The sequence below is a fragment of the Salvelinus sp. IW2-2015 genome, linkage group LG13, assembly GCF_002910315.2.
Source record: "Salvelinus sp. IW2-2015 linkage group LG13, ASM291031v2, whole genome shotgun sequence".
NCBI lineage: Eukaryota > Metazoa > Chordata > Actinopteri > Salmoniformes > Salmonidae > Salvelinus > Salvelinus sp. IW2-2015.
The window spans coordinates 35,320,788-35,345,497 of NC_036853.1; the positions used below are offsets into that span (position 1 = coordinate 35,320,788).

At 43.8% G+C, this 24,710-nt stretch overlaps 1 protein-coding gene and 1 pseudogene across 1 annotated transcript; both read right to left on the reverse strand.

Moving 5' to 3' along the window:
• LOC111971676 (voltage-dependent calcium channel gamma-4 subunit-like) overlaps positions 1 to 9,864 on the reverse strand; it is a 21,371-nt pseudogene extending 11,507 nt beyond the window's left edge.
• Positions 9,865 to 18,457: 8,593 nt separating this feature from the next.
• Positions 18,458 to 22,694, reverse strand: aimp2 (aminoacyl tRNA synthetase complex interacting multifunctional protein 2). The gene is given in 8 exon segments (XM_070446245.1): positions 18,458 to 19,536; positions 20,072 to 20,135; positions 20,138 to 20,272; positions 20,275 to 20,296; positions 20,917 to 21,135; position 21,301; positions 22,438 to 22,515; positions 22,517 to 22,694. Coding segments are annotated over 8 exon segments (963 nt in total). The 5' UTR covers positions 22,564 to 22,694; the 3' UTR covers positions 18,458 to 19,139.
• Positions 22,695 to 24,710: the final 2,016 nt, after the last annotated feature.

Here is a 24,710-nt window from a genome sequence, read left to right on the forward strand (position 1 = left end):
GTCTCAGAACTGTCTCTCTCTCACACTCTGTCTGTCGGTTCTTCTCTTTCTTTCATCTCTCTCTCTAAACACCACACACACACACACACACACACACACACACACACACCACACACACACACACACACACACACACACACACACACACATCACCTTAGACATTAGACTGATAACCACCGCCTCGTAAACACAAGCCCAGGAGCCTCTGTCTCTAATCGGATTACAAATCAGATGCAATATTCTCTTTACCTCTTTCCCTAGACAGACACACACACACAGGTGGAAGGGGCCATGGCGGCAGACAGACTGGGGAGGTTGGAGCTGGGGTCTGAGTGAGACGCTCTGTGGGGAGGGAGGAGGGGGAGGGGATGAGATGAGATGGGTGAGGAGGGAAGAGGCAAGAGAGGGGAAATGCTGGACATAAATAAATGACTGCTCATCCGTTATGTCCATTCCAGCAATGTCATTGTCATGTCCAAAACATCTCTTCTGTTAGAAAGAACAAAACACAGATGAGAATAACAGTCCTGGTAACGACAGTGGTGTAGTATCATTGATGCCAAGAGAAGCCAGGCTTCCCCAAAATTAAGAAAACATTCAATTATTTATCTTTCGTCTCTGTGTTTTCATAATTTTCCTTCAATTCGCAAGAGGCTTAATGTATCTCACCAGAGAAAGCATCCGAAGCGAGTGAAACAGCACCTCTCTCTTTCTTCTACGTGTAGACCTCTATCTGATGCGGTCTGGTCTAAAGTGTATGACATTGTTACCCCATAGCATTGAAGACAAGGGAAGCCGTGAGCATCTGGCCTCCCTTGACAAAAAAAAGTATAAAATAGTCAATCAGCATTGAGCTAAACTGAGTGTCAAAAGAAGCCAGTTTGGATTTGGCTTCACTCCTATCAAATTGCATTGAGAGCATACGTCATTGACAGAAAACAACTTTAATTGTTGCATCTCATTGTGTGTTGTCCTTCAGTGGCTAGCTAGCTAGAAAAAATTGGCCCTTTCCTAAATTAACCATGGATGGAGATAGGGATTTGGACTTGTGGTTTTACTTAATTCTCCATACTGGCCAATGATTATAACGGCGATTCTGATCCAACCATGTTAATTATACATCCATATCATAGCTGATATACTCCCTTGAATCTAGGCCCTAATGGGATCTGAGAGGATGCCTGAGGCCTTCCTGGGAGACCACCACTGGGCACATCCTCTCCATGGCAACCCCAGTTCTGTTCCAACAGCCTGATTTCCATAATGTCTCTAAGGATGCCTTTGACATCTTCATTGTGCTTTAGTACAGCTGGCAACACCGACAGCCTGTCACATGACTCCCTGTCAACAGCCCCCTAACCCCTCAAGAAATATATCCCCCAACACACACCTGTCTATACCTGTTGTTTACGAAGCATGTGTCAAATACATTTTGATTTGAAACACAAAACACAGATATTACATAATGTACCCACACACACATGCCCTGTGAGTGAAACAGCTATCACAGCACATCATTGCTGTGGGTGACAGAGTGATGTACTTTGTCATTATTGTGAATTAACTCAGCTCAGCCAATAACGAAAGAGCCTCAGTGGAATAGGCCAATCGCATTACAGTATCACAGCATCATATCCTACACTCTCTCAGCTCTCCCTGGTGTCTACCCTGCCTTTTTCCTATCCTCAAAACATATCATCTCTCCAGTTGAATATTTTAATGGGCAGATTAATTAAGGAAACCCTCCAAATGAACATCAATACATATATCTACAATATATAGTATAGACACATCATTAATACAGCCTGGGGGCTATAATGTAATGGTACATGAGGTGGCTGTATAGTACAGTCAGTGAATGTAAGGCAGAGTCCCAAATGTCACCTTATTTCCTTTAAAGTACACTACTACGCTACTTTCAACCAGSGACCATATGTCTCTGGTCAAAAGTAATGCACTACATAGGGAATAGGGTGCAATTTGGGACTCCTTACATTCACTGACTGTACTATACAGCCGCATAGTATACCATTACATCATGAAAAGGGGCCAGTGAGGCTGTGGGTTGGAGTCTATCAGGGGGAGTAATCTGGTTTTATAGAGCTGTAAACAGATAGGACACTGTTCCCCAGCCTATAAAACAACCAGCCACTGTTCCCTGGTCCTCTCAGGTGGTAGCATAGAAATGTAATTACTAGAAGGGACAATAATTCTGTGATGGGTGGTCCAGCTCCCAGCGGCCATATTAATCTGTTTCTATGGTGGTATAGGCAGCTGGAATTGCTGAAGGCTGGGATCGCTAGAGGTGCGACTTAATAGTGCAGACTGGCTTCCTCTCCTTGTCTCCTTTCCTTCATCTTCACCAACGTGAATACCGGGATGCATCTCAATAGGCTAAAGTGGCTTTTTCRCCTTGTCTCTTTTCCTGCATCTGCAGTCTGCTACAATGGGATAAAACTGGATAGGTTAAATTTAAGTCACCGGTAAGGATCCTCCATTTCCCATTCAAACCTGTGTTTTCAGATCAGTACAACTGAATGAGAGGTGGTGAGGATGAGGTGAGGAAGCCACTTTAGACTATTGAGATGCACCCAGCATGCTCAGCATAGTTTTCCAGCCCCACCCACATAATAAACTGCCTTAGGTTTGAGCTTCAAAACTAAATATAGAGAATAAATGAATCATTCAGTATATGATAGAGTTTGAGTGGGGTTTCACCGATTGAAATGTCACCCTGTGTTAATTTTGTAACACATGGAACCAAGCACGCTCCACCTGATTTTGTCAGGGTTCAAATTTATGTGTTGTCCCCTTATTGCTCAATAGACCCCCATATAAACTTCAGCAAAAAAAAAAGATGTCCCTTTTTTCAGTACCCTGTCTTTCAAAGATAATTCGTACAAATCCAAATAACTTCACAGATCTTCATTGTAAAGGGTCTAAACAATGTTTCCCATGCTTTTTCAATGACCATAAACAAATTAAATGAACATGCACCTGTGGAACGGTCGTTAAGACACTAACAGCTTACAGACGTAGCAATAAGGTCACAGTTATGAAATCTAGGACACTAAAAGGCCTTTCTACGGACTCTGAAAACACCAAAAGAAAAATTCCCAGGGTCCCTGCTCATCTGCGTGAATGTGCCTTAGGCATGCTGCAAGGAGGCATGAGGAATGCAGATGTAGCCAGGCAATAAATTGCAATGTCTGTACTGTGAGACGCCTAAGACAGCGCTTACAGGAGACAGGTACGGGACAGCTGATCCTCCTCGCGAGTGGCAGACCACGGTAAAACAACACTTGCACAGGACGGTAACTTCCGAACATCACACACTGCGGGACACAGGATGGCAACAACAACTGCCGAGTTACACCTGGAATGCACAATCCCTCCCAATCCTCTCCAGAGGAGAGGAAGAGGAGAGAAGAGGAGAGAGAGGAGAGGAGAAGGAGAGGAGAGAGGAGAGGAGAGGAGAGAAGAGGAAGAGAGGAGAGGAGAGGAGATGAAGGGGAGAAGGAAGGAAAAGGTAGAGATGAGAGGAAAACAGAGGAGAGTAGAAAAGTGGCAGTGCTGGTGGAAGTGAGAGCCCGGTGGCTAATTAGCACCCTTGTGGCCTTTCAGCGGACACATTTTAATTACAGACCTGTGGAGCATGCTGAGAATGCCAAGCGAGAATCAAAATAAGCTAATTATGAGCGCTATAGTGAGAAAGGAGCTGTKCAGTGCTGAACTTAAACTAACAAAAGACAAGGGTTTGATTTCAGCACCGGACAGCTTCTTACTRTCTGCTACAGCTAATAGCATAGATGGCAGGGATGCTGATGGGTGGGGATGCTGGACAAAAGGGATTCGTCTTCTGCTGACAAATGTWTTCAAAGATTTACGGCACCACACTCTGTGGACAGCGCTCAAGCTCTCTGCTCTGTCTGCTCTGTCTGCGAATGGAACCAGTGACTGGAACCAGTGATTGGAACACAAAGTYCTTGTGGAATAGTGATTTCCAGAGCACTAAATTGTGAATTTCTGAAATTACAATCACAAGGGAATAGAATTAAAGATYGCCATTGACCAATCTGAAGTTATAATTTGTGAAACAAGCCGCTAGGCTACATSCTGCTTTTACATTTTTATCCCATYRATCTACATGTCGAAAGAATGAACACTTGCTGAGCAGAACACTGAGAAATGAGCTGTCCAGTGCTGAAATGAAACTAGCACAGAGGCTAATAAGAACACATTAGTGGGCTGTGTTCATGCTAATAGCTCTTGCTTATGTGCTACTTTAATTTCAACACTGGACAMCTCAAGATTCACTCTGCTCAACAAGTGCTTACTGTCCCCATGTTTTAGATGTGTTACAATGTGTTTCTACGGTCTGGTGTCACAGCCGTTGACTCCTAGAGAGGCTGCATATCTCACACTTAATGCATGGACCTGGAAGTTGGATTGTGAGGTCAGGTGACAAATACCTTTTCGCACTGACTACACTATCAATTGCATTACCCAGAACGCTTTTTCAAGTTTCAAGTTTTCATCACAGATAGAACTATGCGCCAGATATTTCCCCACATGTATAAATGTGAAGCATCGGTTGAACATTCCACTCACTACCAAATATGGTGCGATAAGAGAGGAAGCCAGTGGCCCACATTCTGCTAATTTTCTCATCGATGAAATTTGATCTTCAACAGTTTTCTTTTTCCAAACTACAATTTATAACAAACAGAGTGGACTGCGTTTTGTAGACTTTACCCATTCCAAAGTTTCAAAAAAGTCCATTGTTTAGATTTAGAAGGAGTGCAAGGGCGAATTGCAACACAAACTTCACCAAGTAGGCGTTCCCTAGCAGAAATATGCAAATAAATATTGGAAAGTGCCACTAGTTCGTCCTTGGCTCTGCCCACTGTCATTAATTTGCTCAGATGAAAACGACAGACTTTGGTCTATCTTGGGTTAGTAATAAAAACTCTTTGTTTTTATTGTTACTAGTAGGCCTACAGTGAAATACTTTTCTTGCTTTCTCTTTCCCCAACAATGCAAGTAAATCAAGAAGTAGGGCAAAAAAGAAATACAAAAGTCAAGTAGAACCCAAAACACATGAGAAATAGAAATAAGAAGAAAACGAGAAACGTGAGTAAGCTATATACTGTACAGTGTCAGTTCCAGGGTCAGTTACGAGAACGTGAGTAAGCTATTTACTGTACAGTGTCAGTTCCAGGGTCAGTTACGAGAACGTGAGTAAGCTATATACTGTACAGTGTCAGTTCCAGGGTCAGTTACGAGAACGTGAGTAAGTTATATTCTGTACAGTGTCAGTTCCAGGGTCAGTTACGAGAACGTGAGTAAGCTATGTACTGTACAGTGTCAGTTCCAGGGTCAGTTCCAATACCATATTTACAATGTGCAGGGATACTGGAGTGGTAGGGGTAGATATGTATAGGGGTAAGGTGACTAGGCATCAGGATATATGATAAACGGAGTAGCAGCAGTGTATATGATGGCTATTTTAAGTTACGTTTTTATTGTCATGTGCWCTAGTACAGTGAATTGTGCACCGTCAATTGGCCTTTCTTGCTTGCTCTAAGATCTGGCATGCGTCAACAACGCCTGGGCACAGTCTCTTCCTCTTGTGTTCTTATCTACTGATGATTGTCCCCATGACAACCGAGGGACACTTGTKCACTCAAATGGCGTCTGGTGTGTTGATAGTGGTACATTGTTGATCTGTTAGCCTTGTAATACATGTTGATCTAAATGTCAGAAAGATTGTCTGAATAAATAGCATTTCTAGCCATAATGTACTGTACTGTAGATAGCCTATGTATAGTCTATTCAGATATACAGTACTGTAGATAGCCTATTTATAGTGTATTCAGATATACAGTACTGTAGATAGGCCTATTTATAGTCTATCCAGATATATACAATAACTGTGGAACCTCTGTATGTGCAAGAACTGTAGTAAACAAACATAGCAGTCAAAAATATAGAAACGCTTGTTTTCTTTTTTCCCTTTCCTTGATGACTTCTGTTTTCTATAGGCAACTTCTAGAGCTAGCTGCATACTGCTCCATTCAGCTTTCAGCTACATAATACAAATGAAACTTGGCTAAACTAAACTAAACTATCCTAAATAAAAAGACATACAGAGACTGGATTCTCTTTTCAGACWTTTATTTTGCTACATGTGTAAAAATAAAGGTTACAAATAAATCTTGTAAGGGAAAAAAGTGTCTGTCTTGCTTGTCTTTAGGTGACAGAGGTGTACTGGCTGTACATCTCCCAGCTGTATGTGTTATAGTACACCTGCGGTGGCGCATAGCAGCCGCAGCAATAGGCCATGGGCTGGACAGTCGCCCATGTGTATGTCATCTGCATCTGCTCGCTGATATCATAACTCGATGTCTGCACCSACCCGGAGTCGGTTGCACGCGCTCCAGGGGTCTCAATGATCTCGAGGGTCTCTGAGGTCTTGGTAGCTGCTGCGGCGGTGCCACGGTTACCAGAAGACGAGGCGATGGCCGCTGCGAGTCCATTAGCAATGGTTGTACCAATGGCAGCAGCGGCGAGGTCACAGTTGATGGCCGAAGCAGTAGTCACGCGGAAATCACCTGAGCCCAGCCGGGTCTCAAGGTTCTGGATGGCTTTTGGAGCGAGTTTCTCCGCGGGGCTAGTATTGGGAATGGGGCTCCAATCCCCGGCCTCAGGTCGAAGGCTCAGTCCTTGGGCGGTCGCCACGACTCGTTTCAAAAGCTCAGTTAATTCTCGAGACTTCACTCTCTTGTCCATTTCAATTGCCATCTTGATTGACAGGGTCAAGGTGTCAACTAAGTCGATGTGGGTGTCCATGTCTGATGGATTTATGATGGTTGATGGACGATGCAGCGCTTTTATAGGTTTTGGACCGTGGCGTCATAATGGATGCGAACATTTCGTCACACGTTTACATCATTCATACACATCAAGCACTGTTATCTTATTTGGTGTCTTAGATTTTTTTTGTTCCTGTTATGTTTACTACCGTGCTGTATGTTTACACGGAATAGATAGGCTATTTGCAGAGCTGAAAGAAACGACAGGGAATAGGATGTTGAAAAACGACGGGGATGTATTGAAAAATCAACTAGGTTGTCCTAATTAGACTATCATGGCCTGTAATATATTTGATAGCCTATAAAACCACGGATGTGTTGGAGAGCTATAACCAAATCATGGCATGCGCATCATCATGGCTCATCAAACTTGCTAGCCTTTCCTTTTCCAGCTGTTTTTTTTCCTGTAGAAAGCAGCCAGTAGGTGCAATAAAACACTGTGTGATAACCACATCAGAGATACTGCACTCCGGCTGCCAAGCCATTTGTAATCTCTGATGGGCCTGTCCAAGCCACGCGGAGGGGGCCTGAGCCACGCCTGACTTTCAAAAAATTACCTGCATCAGGCGCGTTAATGCGCTCGTGGATGTCTGTGATGTGGAGCAGACATGGATAGATCAGGAAGATTCATAATGTGTGTTGAAATAGGAGCTGAACACACAGAAACAGACATAGGCTGCCTACCTTTTGGATGACATAAATTGATTATGCCGCCGAAGCCTCGTGTAAAATAACCTGGCTAATCTTGTAAACTTTTCTAGCTTTTTCAAATTGATAGTGTGTTAAAATGTTGTCCATATTTATAATTTCAACAGTGTTGCTTATTAGCAACTACATTCACTATCAGGAGGCCAACATCTTGTATGAGGACGAGTTCTGACTTTAGTCTACGTCAAACATTCTGGCCGGGCAGTTCTTCAGCACCACCGACAGCTGCTCGAGCGCTATGCTCTGTCTGCGATTGGAACACAACAAAGTGCTTCAAGAATAGTGACTTCACACGCGCTAAATTATACATGTCTACTTGCTAGTGATATCCACACCCCTCAGCACACGTATTCTCAAATCATTACTAAACAGCATTTGAGGTCAGGAGTGACTGTGGGTTGACTGAAGGAAACCACCTGACTTGCAAATTGGGGTGGTAAGCCCTAAGGTCCCATGAAGATAAGACAACCTTGTCATATAGGCTAGGATAAAACCCAAACCCTTGGAAAAAACTAAACAAGTACAGGTTAAAGTCAGTGATTTGTTGGACAGCAATTTCAGCAGCTTTGTTTCACCCACTTAAGCTAAACCACCTCAAACTATCATGGAACATTATGTTATTCAAGTAGAGTTTGATACAAGAACCTAAACCTTGAAAACGTCTTAATTTCAATTGTTCTAAAAGGCTAACAGCAGTGGATGAATGGTAATATATTGTTGCCCTTGCCTCCGCCTCTGACCAATTAGACTACGAGCCAGTAGGCCTATTGGGGGCTCTGGCCTATACACGACGTATTATCAAAATACTTCACATAAAACATACATTAAGCAAGCATGTCTAGCTATACCTATAAAAAAATATATGCATTGTATATCTTTAATGGCATAAGAATATTATATTTTACTTTGCTTGGACAATGAGATCTCTGTACAGATTCGTCTTTATTTTTACAACCTAGTCTCTCATGTTCCATAGCAATTAGAGAGACGTTGCCAAGCAACACCCTCAAATACAATAAAGACGTGAATGAAGGCAGAGCTCGTCCTGAAGGCAGGACTCATAAAGGTCCTCAGAGCGTCTTTAAGTTTAGGAAACAGCAACAGTGTAGTGAACATATCAACCAACTTCACTCTGTCAGTGATTTATAAACTTTTAAACAAGTGTGTTGATAAACTTGTTTCCTCATTATCTCCATAATCCACACATAGAATTATAGCGCCGTTTCTGATGAAACGTATTCCCTGTATTTAAACTAGATCATTCTACGGTCAACACCTGCTGCGTTTCATGTATTTTTCATGTCATATCACTGCCAATCAGTCCTTATTAAAGACTACCCTATTTACTCTCACCCTGTTTGGCGCGCGTAAAAACGCACACTTTGACGGCGTTAAGTATCTTCCTCTCTCTTAGCGAAGAGAAGCCAATACAGTTGATAGTAGAAACAAAACAGCACTTCTATGAGACAGACATTACCTTGATCATTCTTCCTCCAAATATGTAACATGAAGCCAAATACTTTTCCTTTTCTGTTTTTAATATATTAGGCTACCCATAAGCACCCTTTCTCCACATGAACTAACATACTTCACATTACAAAGTATAATAGAAAGAGTAACCTATTTCAGCTTGCTTACCTTCAATACAACAGATTCTCCACAGCCCGAGTGCGTAAGATCTCCCCTTGCCTTCTTGGGTTGTGACTGGGTGTCATCCGTACTGGCATTGGTTGCGTTGCATATGTATGCCCGTGAGTACAGCCAGTAGTCCGTCCCGATGGCTATGGTCATGAGGCTGAAAGCGGCGAAAGCCCCCACGGTAGCCAGCAGTGTCTGAACCCCACGGTCACACCACGCCATGGCGCTTCATATTATTCAACAGAGCCCCGTCTACACACACCTGGAGAGCGTCACGGCGCGGCGGGTCATCTGGTCATACCGCATGTCCACTGCGCTTTGCTCGCTGCTCGCTCCTCTCTCCTCTCCAAGGATCTGAGACGTAGGCTACGTGTTGACTATGGGTGACACCGGATCAAAATGTTCACTTGGAGCGTAGCGCTCACTCCGTGTGACAGCCAGCTTGAGTGATCCGAACGGGAGAGAAATCGGTGTCCACACTGATCTGACGCGCCCAGACAGCCCACATGTTTGGCCATTCAGTTTCTGAATCGCTGATATTTAACCCCAGGTTGATTTTATGTTCCTGGTTTCTCCTGCCCTATATACCAACTTTTATTGGAATCATAACCTGTCAATATCATGATCTATGGAGAGATGTCACTAGGAAGGGAGGGGCTGCAGAGAAATAATGACAGCCCGGTATTGACATCTCTCTCTGTGGTCTACCTCTCAAGCCAGCTCAAGCCTGGTTATGTGTCAAAGACATGGAGACCTGAATTACCCTCCTAAACCCCAGATATCTGGCCCGAGATATCACCCAGATACGTGGTGCTTACCAGTATTGTCTTAGACCTACTCTACTACTGAGTGCTGCCCTCAATGCCACTGTACTTAAGCCTCTGAAAACGAAAATGGCGACAAGACACTCGTATTCTTGATTATAATTTAAGCTAAACAGACTGGCAATCAGGATAGCTCAAGCCCTCTGTGCAGGCTGTTAAAAATGCACTTAGATGTTTACTGAGTACATGTTACTATCAAGCACACTATAAATCACAGCAGACAGTAGGACACCACTGTTCTTCACATGTAGCCTGAGGCCTATATGCTATTATAGGTATTGATGAAACAATATTACAACCTCATGCCACATTAACCTTTGGAGAAGACTAGAGACAAGCCAATAAGACACAGCCTYCATCTCAAATMACACACTATTRCCTTTTTAGTGCACTACTTTTCACCAGGACCCATAGGGCTCTGGTCAAAAGTAGTGCACTATATAGGGAATATGGTGCCATTTGAGATGCACAAAGAGCTACCTGCCTGTGCTAGCCAGCCTGTGACAATGACTGATACTGTATGTAGGCACAGCATGTAACAAGAGGCAGTAAAAGTCACAGTGGCCAGAATTTACAGGCTATTGTCCCTCTGTGAAGGAACAACAGGAAGCACCATCCACCCCTGATGTCATGCTGGGCTTCTGATTGGTTGGCTTCCACCAGGCCCAGTAGACGTAGTCTGGGGGTCAATAGTTTGTGTGTGTGTGTGTGTGTGTGCCTGACACAATGGTCGATCACTTACTGGAGTCTGAAGAGAGCCAAGCACAACTACCCGTTGCAGCTGATGAGCGTTTACTATAGTCGATATGGAAGCAAACCATGTGGCAACAGAGAGTCAGTTAATTGTGTGCCTYGCTGTAAGCTTTACAGCWAATTATTAGGGCCAGGAGTCTTTTATGACCATGTGACCTGATCAAGAAAAACTCCTGGGTCCTTATTCAAAAAGTGTCTCKGAGTAGGAGTGCTGATCTAGAAACAGTTCCCCTGTCTGTGATCAGTAGATGGTTTTGTGTCTTTATGTCACTGTTGTCACACTCATAAGCATGTTCACTCTAGGCAGTTTCTGAAATGGCACCCTATTCCCTTAATAGTGCACTACTTTTCACCAGGGCCCAAGTGCTCTATAGGGAATATTCTGCCATTTCGGACTCTAATTCACCTTGGAGAATTGTTCAACTGAGCATCGCCTTTCATATAATCTATCCCCTTATCCTCCATTCTTTCCTTCATTCTTTCCCATGTAGTTCTGTCCACCACACTCCCTAACATCTACTGTTCTATCATCCTCCCTCCACCTCTCTCTGCTGTTGTTGTTCTTCAGTCGACCCCTCCTAATTCAACCATACTCCCTGATGTTGCTTCATACCACATCACCTCCCTCCCACAACCATGCTCCCTGATGTTGCTTCATACCACGTCTTCTCCGTCTCTCAACCATGCTCCCTGATGTTGCTTCATACCACGTCACTCCCTCCCACAACCATGCTCCCTGATGTTTCTTCATACCACATTACCTCACTCCCACAACCATGCTCCCTGATGTTGCTTCATACCACGTCACCTCCCTCCCACAACCATGCTCCCTGATGTTTCTTCATACCACGTCACCTCCCTCCCACAACCATGCTCCCTGATGTTGCTTCATACCACGTCACTCCCTCCCACAACCATCTCCCTGATGTTGCTTCATACCACGTCTTCTCCGTCCTCAACCATACTCCCTGATGTTGCTTCATACACGTCACCTCCCTCCCACAACCATGCTCCCTGATGTTGCTTCATACCACGTCATCTCCTCCCACAACCATGCTCCCTGATGTTGCTTCATACCACGTCTTCTCCTCTCTCAAACCATTTCCCTGATGTTGCTTCATACCACTCACCTCCCTCCCACAACCATGCTCCCTGATGTTTGCTTCTACCAGTCACCTCCTCCCACAACCATGCTCCCTGATGTTTCTTCATACACATTACCTCACTCCCACACATGCTCCCTGATGTTGCTTCATACCACGTCACCTCCCTCCCACAACCATGCTCCCTGATGTTGCTTCATACACCCATACCACGTCACCTTCTTCTCTCAACCATACATATTTCCCCTCCTTATAGACACTCACCCAATTCCTGGTGTTCTCCCTCCATCTATACACCCCCACTGCCATCTTCCACCAGCCACCCTCCCCCTCTCCTATACAGACTGATTTCCCAAAGCCCATCCCCCGCGCTCCACAGTGAGTGTGATCATACAGCTGACAAWTAGCTTTAGTAAACATGGAACAGCAATATCCATGGCTGTATAAACACAGTTAAATTCAGGTTTCAAGACTGAGGATCATAAAGATGAAAATATGAATGGAATCTTAACTTTATATGACAAGCAGTAAAACAAGTGTTTTTTTTTCTTCTTATATCCCCCCCCCCCCAAGACAGACTATACAGAGTTATTTCATTCCAGATCTAACACCCACAGTAGTATGTACAGAAGAACCTCTTTCCTCTGACTGCCGATCGTTCCAGTGTGTGTGACTGTATTCAGTGTCTCCTCAGTGTATTCTGAGCCTCACAGCCAACTGACAGACAGGAGGTTTGGTCTCATCAGGCGGTCGCCAGGAGACAAGACTCCGTGCACTTTCCTGACTCCTGTTCAATACGAATGCCCAGTCAGACAGAGGCAAATAGACAGACAGCAGACAGACACAGACAGACGGGTAGGCAGACGGACAGATGGACAGACGAACAAATCACCTTTATTCTGCAAATATATTCACATTCTGTTAAAGGTCCCCAAAGCGCACACATCCCTGGGTCGATCCTCTCCTCAGTTCACTGCAGCTAGTGACTGGAACGAGCTGCAACAAGCACTCAAACTGGACAGTTTTATCTCAATCTCTTCATTCAAAGACTCAATCATGGACACTCTTACTGACAGTTGTGGTTGCTTTGTATGATGTATTGTTGTCTCTACCTTCTTGACCTTTGTGCTGTTGACTTTGCCCAAATAATGTTTGTACCATGTTTTTGTGCTGCTACCATTTGTTTTGCTACCATGTTGTCATGTTGGTTACTACCATGCTGTGTTGCTGCCTTCTATGTTGTCTTAGGTCTCTCTTTATGTAGGGTTGCTCTCTCTTGTTGTGATGTGTTTTTGTCCTATATTATATTGTATTTTTATTTCTTTTTTAATAATCCCAGGCCCCTGTTCCCGCAAGAGGTATTTTGGTAGGCCGTCATTGTAAATAAGAATTTGTTCTACTGCCCTGCCTAGTTAAATAAGGTTAAATAAAATAAAATATTTGCATGTACAGGAATATGACTCGGAGAAATGGTGCTGCCACAATAAACAAACAGACAAACAGGATATTACAGACAACATACAGTACCATTCAACAGTTTGGACACTCCTACTCATTCAAGGTTTCTCATTATTTGTACTATTTCTACATTGTAGAATATAGTGAACATCAAAACTATGAGTACAATATGGAATCATGTATAACAAAAAAAGTGTTAAACAAATTCTTCAAAGTAGCCACCCTTTGCCTTGATGACAGCTTTGCACACTCTTGCCATTCTCTCAACCAGCTTCATGAGGTAGTCACCTGGAAGCATTTCAATTAACAGGTTGCCTTGTTAATGTTAATTTTTGCAATTTCTTTCCTTCATGTTTGAGCCAATCTGTGTGTTGTGACAAGGTAGGGGTGGTATACAAAAGATAGTGCTATTTGGTAAAAGACCAAGTCCATATTATGTCAAGAACAGTCAAATAAGCAAAGAGAAATGACAGTCCATCATTACTTTAAGACATGAAGGTCAGTCAATCCGTAAGATTTCAAGAACTTTGATGTTTCTTCAAGTGGCTGTCGCAAAAACCATCAAGCACTATGATGAAACTGGTCTCTGAAGAGCCGCCACAGGAAAGGAAGACCCATAGTTACCTCTGCTGCAGAGGTACGTCATTAGAGTTACCAGACTCAGATTGCAGCCCAATAAATGTTCAGATTTCAAGTAAAGACATTCAACATCTACTGTTCAGAGGAGACTGCATGAATCAGGCCATCATGTCGATGCTGCAAGAAACTACTACTAAGGACACCAATAAGAAGAAGACTTGCTTGGGCCAAGAAACACAAGCAATGGACATTAGACCAGGGGAAATCTGTTCCTTGGTCCGATGAGTCCAAATTTGAGATTTTTGGTTCCAACTGCAGTGTCTTTTGTAGATGCAGAATAGGTGAACGGATGATCCCTGCATGTGTTGTTCACATCGTGAAGCATTGCTACCACAGCATTCTGGAGCGACACCCCATCCTATCTGGTTGGGCTTAGTGGACTATAATTTGTTTTTCAACAGGACAATGACCCAACACACCTACAGGCTGGGTAAGGGCTATTTTACCAAGAAGGAGAGCGATGGAGTGCTGCATCAGATGACCTGGCCTCCACAATCACCCGACCTCAACCCAATTGAGATGGTTTGGGTTGAGTTGGACCACAGAGTGAAGGAAAAGCAGCCAACAAGTGCTCAGCATATGTGGGAACTCCTCAAGACTGTTGGAAAGCATTCCAGGTGAAGCTAGTTGAGAGACTGCCAAGAATGTGTGAAACTGTCATCAAGGCAAAGGGTGGCTACTTTAAAAAAATTGGTTCCTACATGATTCCATGTGGCATTTCATAGTTTTAATTCTTCACTATTATTCTACAATGTAGAAAATAGTATAAAATAAGAAAAACCTTGAATGAGTAGGTGTCCAAACTTTTGACTGGTACTGTATGTAAACTCAGCAAAAAAATAAAGGCCCCTGTCTTTCAAAGTAATTTGTAAATCCAAATAACTTCACAGATCTTCATTTAAAGGGTTTAAACACTGTTTCCATGCTTGTTCAATGAACCATAAACAATTAATGCACATGCACCTGTGGAACGGTCGTTAAGACACTAACAGCTTACAGACGGTAGGCGATTAAGGTCACAGTTATGAAAAACTTAGGACACTAAAGGGGCCTTTCTACTGAATCTGAAAAACACCAAAAGAAAGATGCCAGGGTCCCTGTCATCTGCGTGAACGTGCCTTTGACATGCTACAAGTAGGCATGAGGAATGCAGATGTGGCCAGGTAATAAATTGCAATGTCCGTACTGTGAGACGCCTAAGACAGCACTACAGGGAGACAGGACGACAGCTGATCGTCCTCGCAGTGGCAGACCACGTGTACAAACACCTGCACAGGATCGGTACATCCAAACATCACACCTGCGGGACAGGTACAGGATGGCAACAACAACTGCCCGAGTTACACCAGGAACGCACAATCCCGCCATCAGTGCTCAGACTGTCCGCAATAGGCTGAGAGGCTAGGCTGAGAGAGGCTGGACTGAGGGCTTGTAGGCCTGTAGTAAAGGCAGGTCCTCACCAGACATCACCAGCAACGACGTCGCCTATGGGCACAAACCACCGTCGCTGGACTAGACAGGATTGGCAAAAAAGTGCTCTTCACTTCCGATCGCGGTTTTGTCTCACCAGGGTGATGGTTAGATTCGCGTTTATCGTCGAAGGAATGAGCGTTACACGAGGCCTGTACTCTGGAGCAGGGTCCGTCATGGTCTGGGGCCGTGTGTCACAGCATCATGGGACTGAGCTTGTCGTCATTGCAGGCAATCTCAACGCTGTGCGTTACAGGGAGAAATCCTTCTCCCTCATGTGGTACCTTCTGCAGGCTCATCCTGACATGACCCTCCAGCATGACAATGCCACCAGCCATACTGCTTGTTCTGTGCTTCATTTCCTGCAAGACAGGAATGTCAGTGTTCTGCCATGGCCAGCGAAGAGCCCAGATCTCAATCCCATTGAGGACGTCTGGGACCTGTTGGATCGGAGGGTGAGGCCTAGGGCCATTCCCCCCAGAAATGTCCGGGAACTTGCAGGTGCCTTGGTGGAAGAGTGGGGTAACATCTCACACAAGAACTGGCAAATCTGGTGCAGTCCATGAGGAGATGCACTGCAGTACTTAATGCAGCTGGTGGCCACACCATATACTGACTGTTACTTTTGATTTTGACCCCCCTTTGTTCAGGGACATGTCCATTTCCGTTAGTCACATGTCTGTGGAACTTATTCAGTTTATGTCTCAGTTGTTGAATCTTGTTATGTTCATACAAATATTTACACATGTTAGTTTGCTGAAAATAAACGCAATTGACAGCGAGAGGACTTTCTTTTTTGCTGAGTTTAGAAGGACAGAGAAAAGAGAGAGGTGTAGAAGAGTATGAGTGAGTGAAGCAAAGAGAAGAGAAGAGGAGAAGGGTGAGGGGGCAAAGCTGAGGGCAGCATGCAAGGGGGGGGTTTGCCTGTACTCGTGGGTTTTGTGTTGTTGCTGAGTTTACATGAATGTTAACTGAATGTCTTTTGGAAAGTGTCTATAGTAGAAACAATTAACTTTTTATCTGCAGGATTATTCTGTTCCCACCTCTTGGCATACTGCGTTATATGAACTGATCTGTGAAAAGACTGGAAGGGCAACAAGATTAGTTTGTCAAACTATAGTAAATGACTCACCTGCCACCATTGGACAGATGGGTACTACTGAATAATTCACACTTCCTTGGCAATCCAGATTAATTTGGTTTAGTCAGTGGTGTAATGCACTTAAGTCGTTTTTGGGGTATCTGTAGTTACCTATCTGACAACTTACCTTCACTTCATTCCAAAGAAAATAATGTACTATACATACATTTTCCTTGACACCCAAAGTACTAGTCATGGTGGAAAAAGTACCCAATTGTCATACTTGAGTAAAAGTAAAGATACCTTAATAGAAAATGACTCAAGTAAAAGTGAAAGTTACCCAGTAAAATACTACTTGAGTAAAAGTTAAAGTATTTGGTTTTAAATACACTTCAGTATCAAAAGTAAATGTAATTGCAAAAAAATATCAAAAGAACTGATAGAAAACTATTTGCTTAATAAGGAATTTGAAATTAATTATAACTTTACTTTTGATAATTAAGTACATTTAACCAATTACATTTACGTTTGATACTTAAGTATAATCAAAACCAAATATTCAAAAACCACTTTTAAACTTTTACTTAAGTAATATTTTTCCTGGGCTGACTTTCACTTTAATTTGAGTCATTTTCTATTTACTTAAATATGACAATTGGGTACTTTTTCCACCACTGGGTTTAATATAGAACAACGTAATATAGAAAATAACATTAAGAGTCTAGGAAGAATATAGAAATACCATTATGTGATGACATAATAACAAAAGTGTGTTTCAGCCAGACAGTACATTCTGTTCCTCTTCTTAGCGTTTGTCACACCAAACCCCAGACAACCTACTGTAGTAGTTAGTGCTTGCTTTACCAACCTAACTTACAATAGATCAGATGTGGCATTAAGTTCATATTGATCTGTCTAAAATTGACTGTGTAGCTCAATTAAGTTACTTTAAGATGATGCAGACATGGAGCGGCAAAAAAACTAATATAGGGGATATTGACTTGCATTGGATTTGTGCCACATATGCTAAGAAGTTGTCATTTGGAGACAGTGACCAGGTAAACCACAGCATGGATTGATGTCTGACCTTGTCCATAGACTGCTGGCATGGTAAGGAAAACAGGGGCACAACTTTTACAGGGGACAGGGGGGGACATGCCCCCCCACACATTCTGAAATTGCATTTTCACCCCCCTTTTATAATTGATAAGTGATACAAAAAGAGGTCATTTTGTAATGTGGGTGAACTATCCCTTCAAGGTCATTCTGTGTGTAACACCTAACACATACACTTAGTGTACAAAACATTAGGAACACCTTCCTAATATTGACTTAGCCCCTCTTCTGCTCTCAGAACAGCCTCATTTCATCAAGGCATGGACTCTACAAGGTGTCGAAAGCATTCCACAGGGGTGCTGACCCATSTTGACTCCAGCTGGCTGGATGTCCTTTGGGTGGTGGACCATTCTTGATACACACGGGAAACTGTTGAGCATGAAAAACCCAGCAGTGTTGCAGTTCTTGACACAAACCGGTGCKCCTGACACCTACTACCATACCCTGTTCAAAGGCACTTAAATGTTTTGTCTTGTCCATTCACCCTCAATGGCACACATACACAATCCATGTCTCAATTGTCAAGGCTTAAACATTCTTCTTTAACCTGTCTCYTCCCCTACATCTACACTGATTGAAGTGGATTTAACAGGTGACATTTCACCTGGATTCACCTGGTCARTCTGTTATGTAAAGAGCAGGTGTTTCTAATGTTTTGTACAGTTACACTCATTGATGTCACGAAGTAAGTCTCATTCTTTCTCAGGTTATATAAGTGAAGTAAGGTTCAAGCGATGAACAAAAGCTGAAACTAACCATACATACTGACAAAAGAAACGGGGGAAACCATAGTTCAAAGTTTGATCCAAAGTGGACATTTTAGTGATTTAAGAACAAAAACACGACAAAGTTTTACTTTTCATACTGTAGATATCACATCAGTAGGTCCTGTTGCGTCACATATTTCAACCGCCTCTTTAGTTAAACAGCAAGTCACACCCCATTACCCCCCCCCATCTGTTTAGATCATCTTGTTAGGCACGAGGGAGGGAGTACTGCGTTTACAGCCCTTTTATAATTCAATTCATGCCCATTCCAAATCCTCTTAAAATGCTCCCTTCAAGAAATCAACAATCCACAATGACTAAAAACAGGTGAAAGTAATGTGTCAGAAACAACGTTATTTCTGGCTCCACCATACCGCCTTCACTATCTATATCTGTTCAGTCATTGCAAAGCTTAGATACACAAGTGAGTRAGGGAGCATTTCTAGAGTATTGGGATGTGACATTCAATGATTCCCTTTTTGTTCTGAGCACAGTGCAGAGATACAGTTAAACCCCATAGGCTGGGCCCTGGTGGCGCTCCAGGAAGAAGTCACCCTTACACAGATCTAGGGTCAGACTATTACTTCACCCCCAAACCTCTATTCCCAACAAGGGGACTGAGGCAATATCTGACTCTGGATCAATGGCTAGTGGGTATCTTCTACCTACTCCATGGAAGTACCCTGAGATCTGCTAGGCAGCTGTGGTCACTGCAGTAGAGGGTGGGCGGGGCCAAAGTGGCCCAGGTTCTCACACGCCTTAAGCCAGCGCTGGACGTTGGCCGGAGAGGAGGCGGCGGGGCCTGTCTGGAGGACGCAGCAATAACAGGCGATGTCAGCCAGCGAGAGCTCGGGACCGGCCARCCAGGAGTCGCGACCCAARGCGCCGTTGAGGGCGCGGAGGACTGCCGACCGCTCCTTAGCGCTTCCCTCAGCCARCTGGAAGAAGGCTGTGTCCACCCAACTGTCCACCAGTGTAGCCAGGGCGGGGTCGCTGGGGTAAGGGGCAACGAGGCGGAACAAGAAGCGCGCCACGTTGGCCTCGCCCTCGATGGGGCACATGTTCTGAATACTGAACTTCATCTGCAGCTTTGAGACTAGATACAGAGATACAGAGAGGGGAGACAGAGAGAGAGGGGAGACCGAGAGAGCGAGAGGGGAGACAGAAGAGAGAGGGGAGACAGAAGAGAGAGGGGAGACGGAAGAGAGAGGGGAGACGGAAGAGAGGAGGGGAGACGGAGAGAGAGGGGAGACGGAAGAGAGAGAGGGTACATTTACTCCAGAGATAATCTAAATAGGTGTAAAAAATGTTCAAAGCTGCTAACAATGAAAGGACACATTGACCATACATATGAATAGTAAATGGTGAGCGATACTTGTACGTCTGACATCACATCTCCCTAACCTAGCCCAGTCACATCAGTTCAAAGCTAGGTGACATTTCCAGCCATACCCTGTCTCTTACTCCACTACTCTTTCTACCCCACCTCCCAACATTCCCCTCTTTTTCTACCCAGTCTTCCCACCCCCTTCACTTAACCCAATCTGCCCACCCCATATTTCTCCAACTACAGTCCCCACTCTAAACCTTCTACTCTTTTACTACCCTGTCTCTGACTACCCCCATCCTCACCATCTTTCATATAAGGGTGAAGCCCAGCTGGAAACGCTGGCGGACGTAGCTGTCTGCGTGGCGCGGCCCAGGCAGGAGAGGAGCTGCGCGCGCACCGCGGACACTGACGAGTGGACATGCACGCTGGAGAGCACCCGGTAGCGCTGGCACAGCATTGCGTGGAGCACCAGCAGGGTGAGGGGCGGTCGTGCCGGATTGGCGTTGATCCAATGTCCCGGAGGGCACCCAAGTCCTAATGGGTACAGGACAAATTATGATGATACCCTCATAAGGCTTTTCCACCAAACTTGGCACAGCCGAAATAGACAAATTAAGCGGAGTATTGACGAACTCAACTTAATGAATTGCTTTCTTAAATCTCTACACACAGCTTATCCTATAAGATCTCTAACAGACACGAGTTCTATTCCTATAAGATCTCTAACGACAAGTCTCTATTCCTATAAAATCTCTAACAGACACGAGCTCTATTCCTATAAAGATCTCTAACAGACACGAGCTCTTTTCCTATAAGATCCTAACAGACACGAGCTCTATTCCTATAAAATCCTAACAGACAAGAGCTCTACTCCTATAAGATCTCTAACAGACACGAGCCTTTTATTCCTATAAGATCTCTAACAGACAAGCTCTACTCCTATAAGAATCTCTAACAGACACGAGCTCTATTTCCTATAAAGATCTCTAACAGACAAGTGCTCTATTCCTATAAAATCTCTAACAGACACGAGCTCTTTTCCTATAAGATCCCTAACAGACACGAGCTCTATTCCTAATAAATCCTAACAGACAAGAGCTCTACTCCTATCAGAGCTCTAATCGATCTATGATGACAAGAGCTCTATTCCTCACCTTGCCCAGTAGGGAGTCCAGGTCTGAGGTGCCTCTAAAGGCTGTGGCTGTGGGGCTCTGGGAGAGAGAAGTCACAGTCTGGTCCAGGTCAGCGTCGGGTGTGGTCACGGTCTTGGCCAGGCCATCCACAGCTGCCTTCAGTTCATAGAGCCTGCGCATGATCTCATCCTGACGTACCTCCAGGTCTCTGAACGCAGGGTCCACCTCTGTCCCTCCATTCTACGGGGAGGGGGGGTGGAGAGCTATGGTTAACACATATATAGCACATTAAGACAAACACACACATCAGCCGTCACACTTGATTTTATGCTGACGCAGCTCCAAAGCCTGTACTGCAGGGTCCACCTGTCTGTTATTCAAGACAAAAAGAGAAAGTAAACACACCCTGCCACAAACAACCACACACCCATGCTGCCCTCAGGGCCCTGTGAAAGAAATGTGTTAACACAATACACACACATTACATGAACCTTCTCTAAACCTGTTAGGCCCAATGTTCCCTCCAAGCTGCACGCAAGCTCACCCGGGACTGCCGCTAGATTGACCTTCTCAACTTTCTAGAGTTTTCCCTGTTAGTTAACACTATCAACGCTTCCCTTTACTGTGGCAATTGTGATCAAATCAACGCAATATTAGCAACTTTCAGTGCAACATTGGTTAGGCCTTTGTCACACTGAGGGACTACGTAGTCAGGSAGATAATTGTTTTAGGGGGAATGAATACTGAGGGAGGTGAAGGGATTGATTGCAAAGAAAGCTGCGTTTCCTGAGGAAATCTTTAGCTGAGCTGTCAACAAAACACCAAATGTGAAAACAGAAATGTGTCATTGAGGCATTCTTATAAACTAGCTAGATAATTTGGTCTGATGATTGTAAACAGGGAGTCATTGTTGATAAGGCTGAATTGAGYCATTCCTATAGCCAGCTAGCAACATTATAATAGACTGCTCGGTTATGGCTGAATCCATTAGCCTACATGGCATACCTTCATATAGAAAAAGGCTACTAGAAATGACTACTCGGCTATAAAACCTAGTTATTCATCATACTGTATAATGACATGTTTTTTTGCAGCTGTCTCGCTAACGTTAGCTAGCTACAGTAGTAAGTTACTGGCAGTCAGTTACACCCACCCATATCATCCACTCAGTCTAGAACACAAAATGTCTGACCTGGGCCAATCATATGCTTGCTGCTAAAATAAAAAGATAAGTTCTGAGTAGTGTACTGGTAACGYCCTGTCACAAATTCTAGTGGGGACAACCAAAACATCTAACTACAGTAGTTTACTCAACTAGTTAGCCACACATCATTGCGTCAGCCGAATAGGAGATTGGTAGGGTTGAAGCTAGGCTAACGTTAGCTAACGTTAATTATCTGGCAAATTATCTAGCTGTTGTTGTTGTTGTGGGGCTATGTAACGTTAGCTCATTGACGAAAAATGTCATATTTATTAGCTGGCTAGTTATTCATGACATTAGTGAATTAGCTAGTCATTTATGGTCGGAATTCAATTAGTTACTGAAGCGCATGTTCGGAGCAGCTACTTGCACTTCTCTGCGCGTGGATATTCGGCAATTTGTACATGCAGGTTGGCAATCAATCTTTATGTCATCCCAAAGACGGGCTTTACCTGGTACATGGGCATATTGTTGGGTGGTTAGTGCCCTCCAAAATAAAATTACAACCAATTTTCCAGCAACAGCTGACTTCTGGGGACGTTACTTGTCAGACGGCTGCAGCAGCCTGCGACCGAAAGGAAGGATGCCGACTCGGTGTCTTACGTCACATCCGGTGAAAGTGATTCGAGTTACGTTAGCTGCTACCGACATCTTTGATTTGATCAGGTCCGTCCGGACAGGTACGATTTGTGTGTATAAGGAATATTTCTCCCTATGCAGCTAATGACTAGTCCTGGTCTAATTACTGTAGCTACTGCAGTTATTGCTTAATATCAGCAGCAGTGGGAGCCGTCATTCAGAGCAGGTGGAGAGACAACCAGTTTAGCTAAAAAATATATATATTATATATATATATTATATATATATATTCTTCTGTTTTGGCTGTTATTTTGGCATCAATACGTGTGTCACATATCAGTAAAAAAAAATAATATATATTGAGTTAATAAATCCGCATACAACATGGTCTCTTTTTTGTTTTCTTGTGTAAAGCAGCTCCAAAATGCTGGTGTTTCAGCCTAGCTCAGTGCTTTTTGTGTTGGTGGGGAAGCCAGCGGAAAATTGAGCGTAGGGGTTGGTAATGTTCTCTAGTTGCGCCGTGATTGGCTCAGTGTTCTGTCCTCATGGGGACACTACGTCACTGCAAAGTCTACGGGTAGAGCTTGAAAATTCAAGTACCTTGGGTGCTGCATAGACTTACATTAGAAGTGCCCATCACAAGAAGCCTCACGGTCATTGCCACAGAATATATTACGTCAAATCACGTTATATGTACAGTAGCTTTGATTGGACTGATCATGTCAACACTGATCATGTCAACATCCATACTTTCAAAATCTTAGCTAGCAAGCCAGACAAGCAGTCATCATCATGCATCAAGTCGGCAATCTACTGGCAAATCTTTTCAATCCTTGTCATATGAAGAGAAATTATACATACGTATCGGTGCTAATCGGCCATTCGACATAACATTACACAACAAGTTGGAAATCGCAAATTCAACAATGAGTGCTAAGGAGCACTGCAGCCCCGGATCAGTGGCGTCAGAGGAGTGGCTTTTGTGCTATGTGTGTGTTTTTTCACGTTATTTGTATCTTATTTTGTACATAATGTTTCTGCCACGTCTATTTGACCGAAAGAGATTCTGGTATCAGGAAAGCGATTACTCACCCGTACTGGAAAAAGATTTTTCTTTAACGAGTCGGACGTGAAGGATTTACTTCAGACTCCCGACAAGGCCCAATCCCATCATTCTCATGAAGAAGAGACGAGATATCAGGGACGTAGGTCGGGTTGCCTTGTAAGGATCCGACGGCGAGTGGGTAATCCGCCTCTACCATCAGTCCTTTTAGCCAAGTGCAGTCATTTCATAATAAATGGATGATATCCGATCAAGACTTTCTTACCTCCGGGACATTAAAAACTGTAATATCTTTGTTTCACCGAGTCGTAGCTGAACGACTAAATAGATACATACAGCTGGCTGGATTTTTGGTCCATCGACAAGATAGAACAGGTGCCTCCGGTAGACAAGGGTGGAGGTCTGTGTCTATTTGTAAATACAGCTAGTGTAGAATCTAATATTAAGGAAGTCTCAAGGTTTTGCTCGCCTGAGGTAGAGTATCTCATAATAAGCAGTAGACACACAATTTACAGAGTTTTCATCTCTATTTTTCGTAGCTGTCTATTTACCGCACAATGATGCTGGCGTTAAGATGCACTCAACGAGCTGTATTCGCCATAAGCAAATAAGAAAAGCTCATCAGAGGCGGCGTCCTAGTGGCCCGTGGTTTAATGCAGGGAAACTTAAATCCTTTTACCTCATTTCTACAGCTGTTACATGTGCAACCAGAGGAAAAAACTATAGACCCTTTACATACCCCAACACGTACACGTACATACCAAACAGAAGCATGGATTACAAGCAACATCTGCACTGAGCTAAAGGGTAGAACTGCCGCTTTCAAGGAGCAGACTCTAACCCGGACGCTATAAGAAATCCCACTATGACATCAGATGAACCATCAAACAGGCAAGCGTCATACAGGATTAAGATTGGATCGTACACACTGGATCGATGCTCGTCGGATGTGGCAGGGCTTGCACACCATTA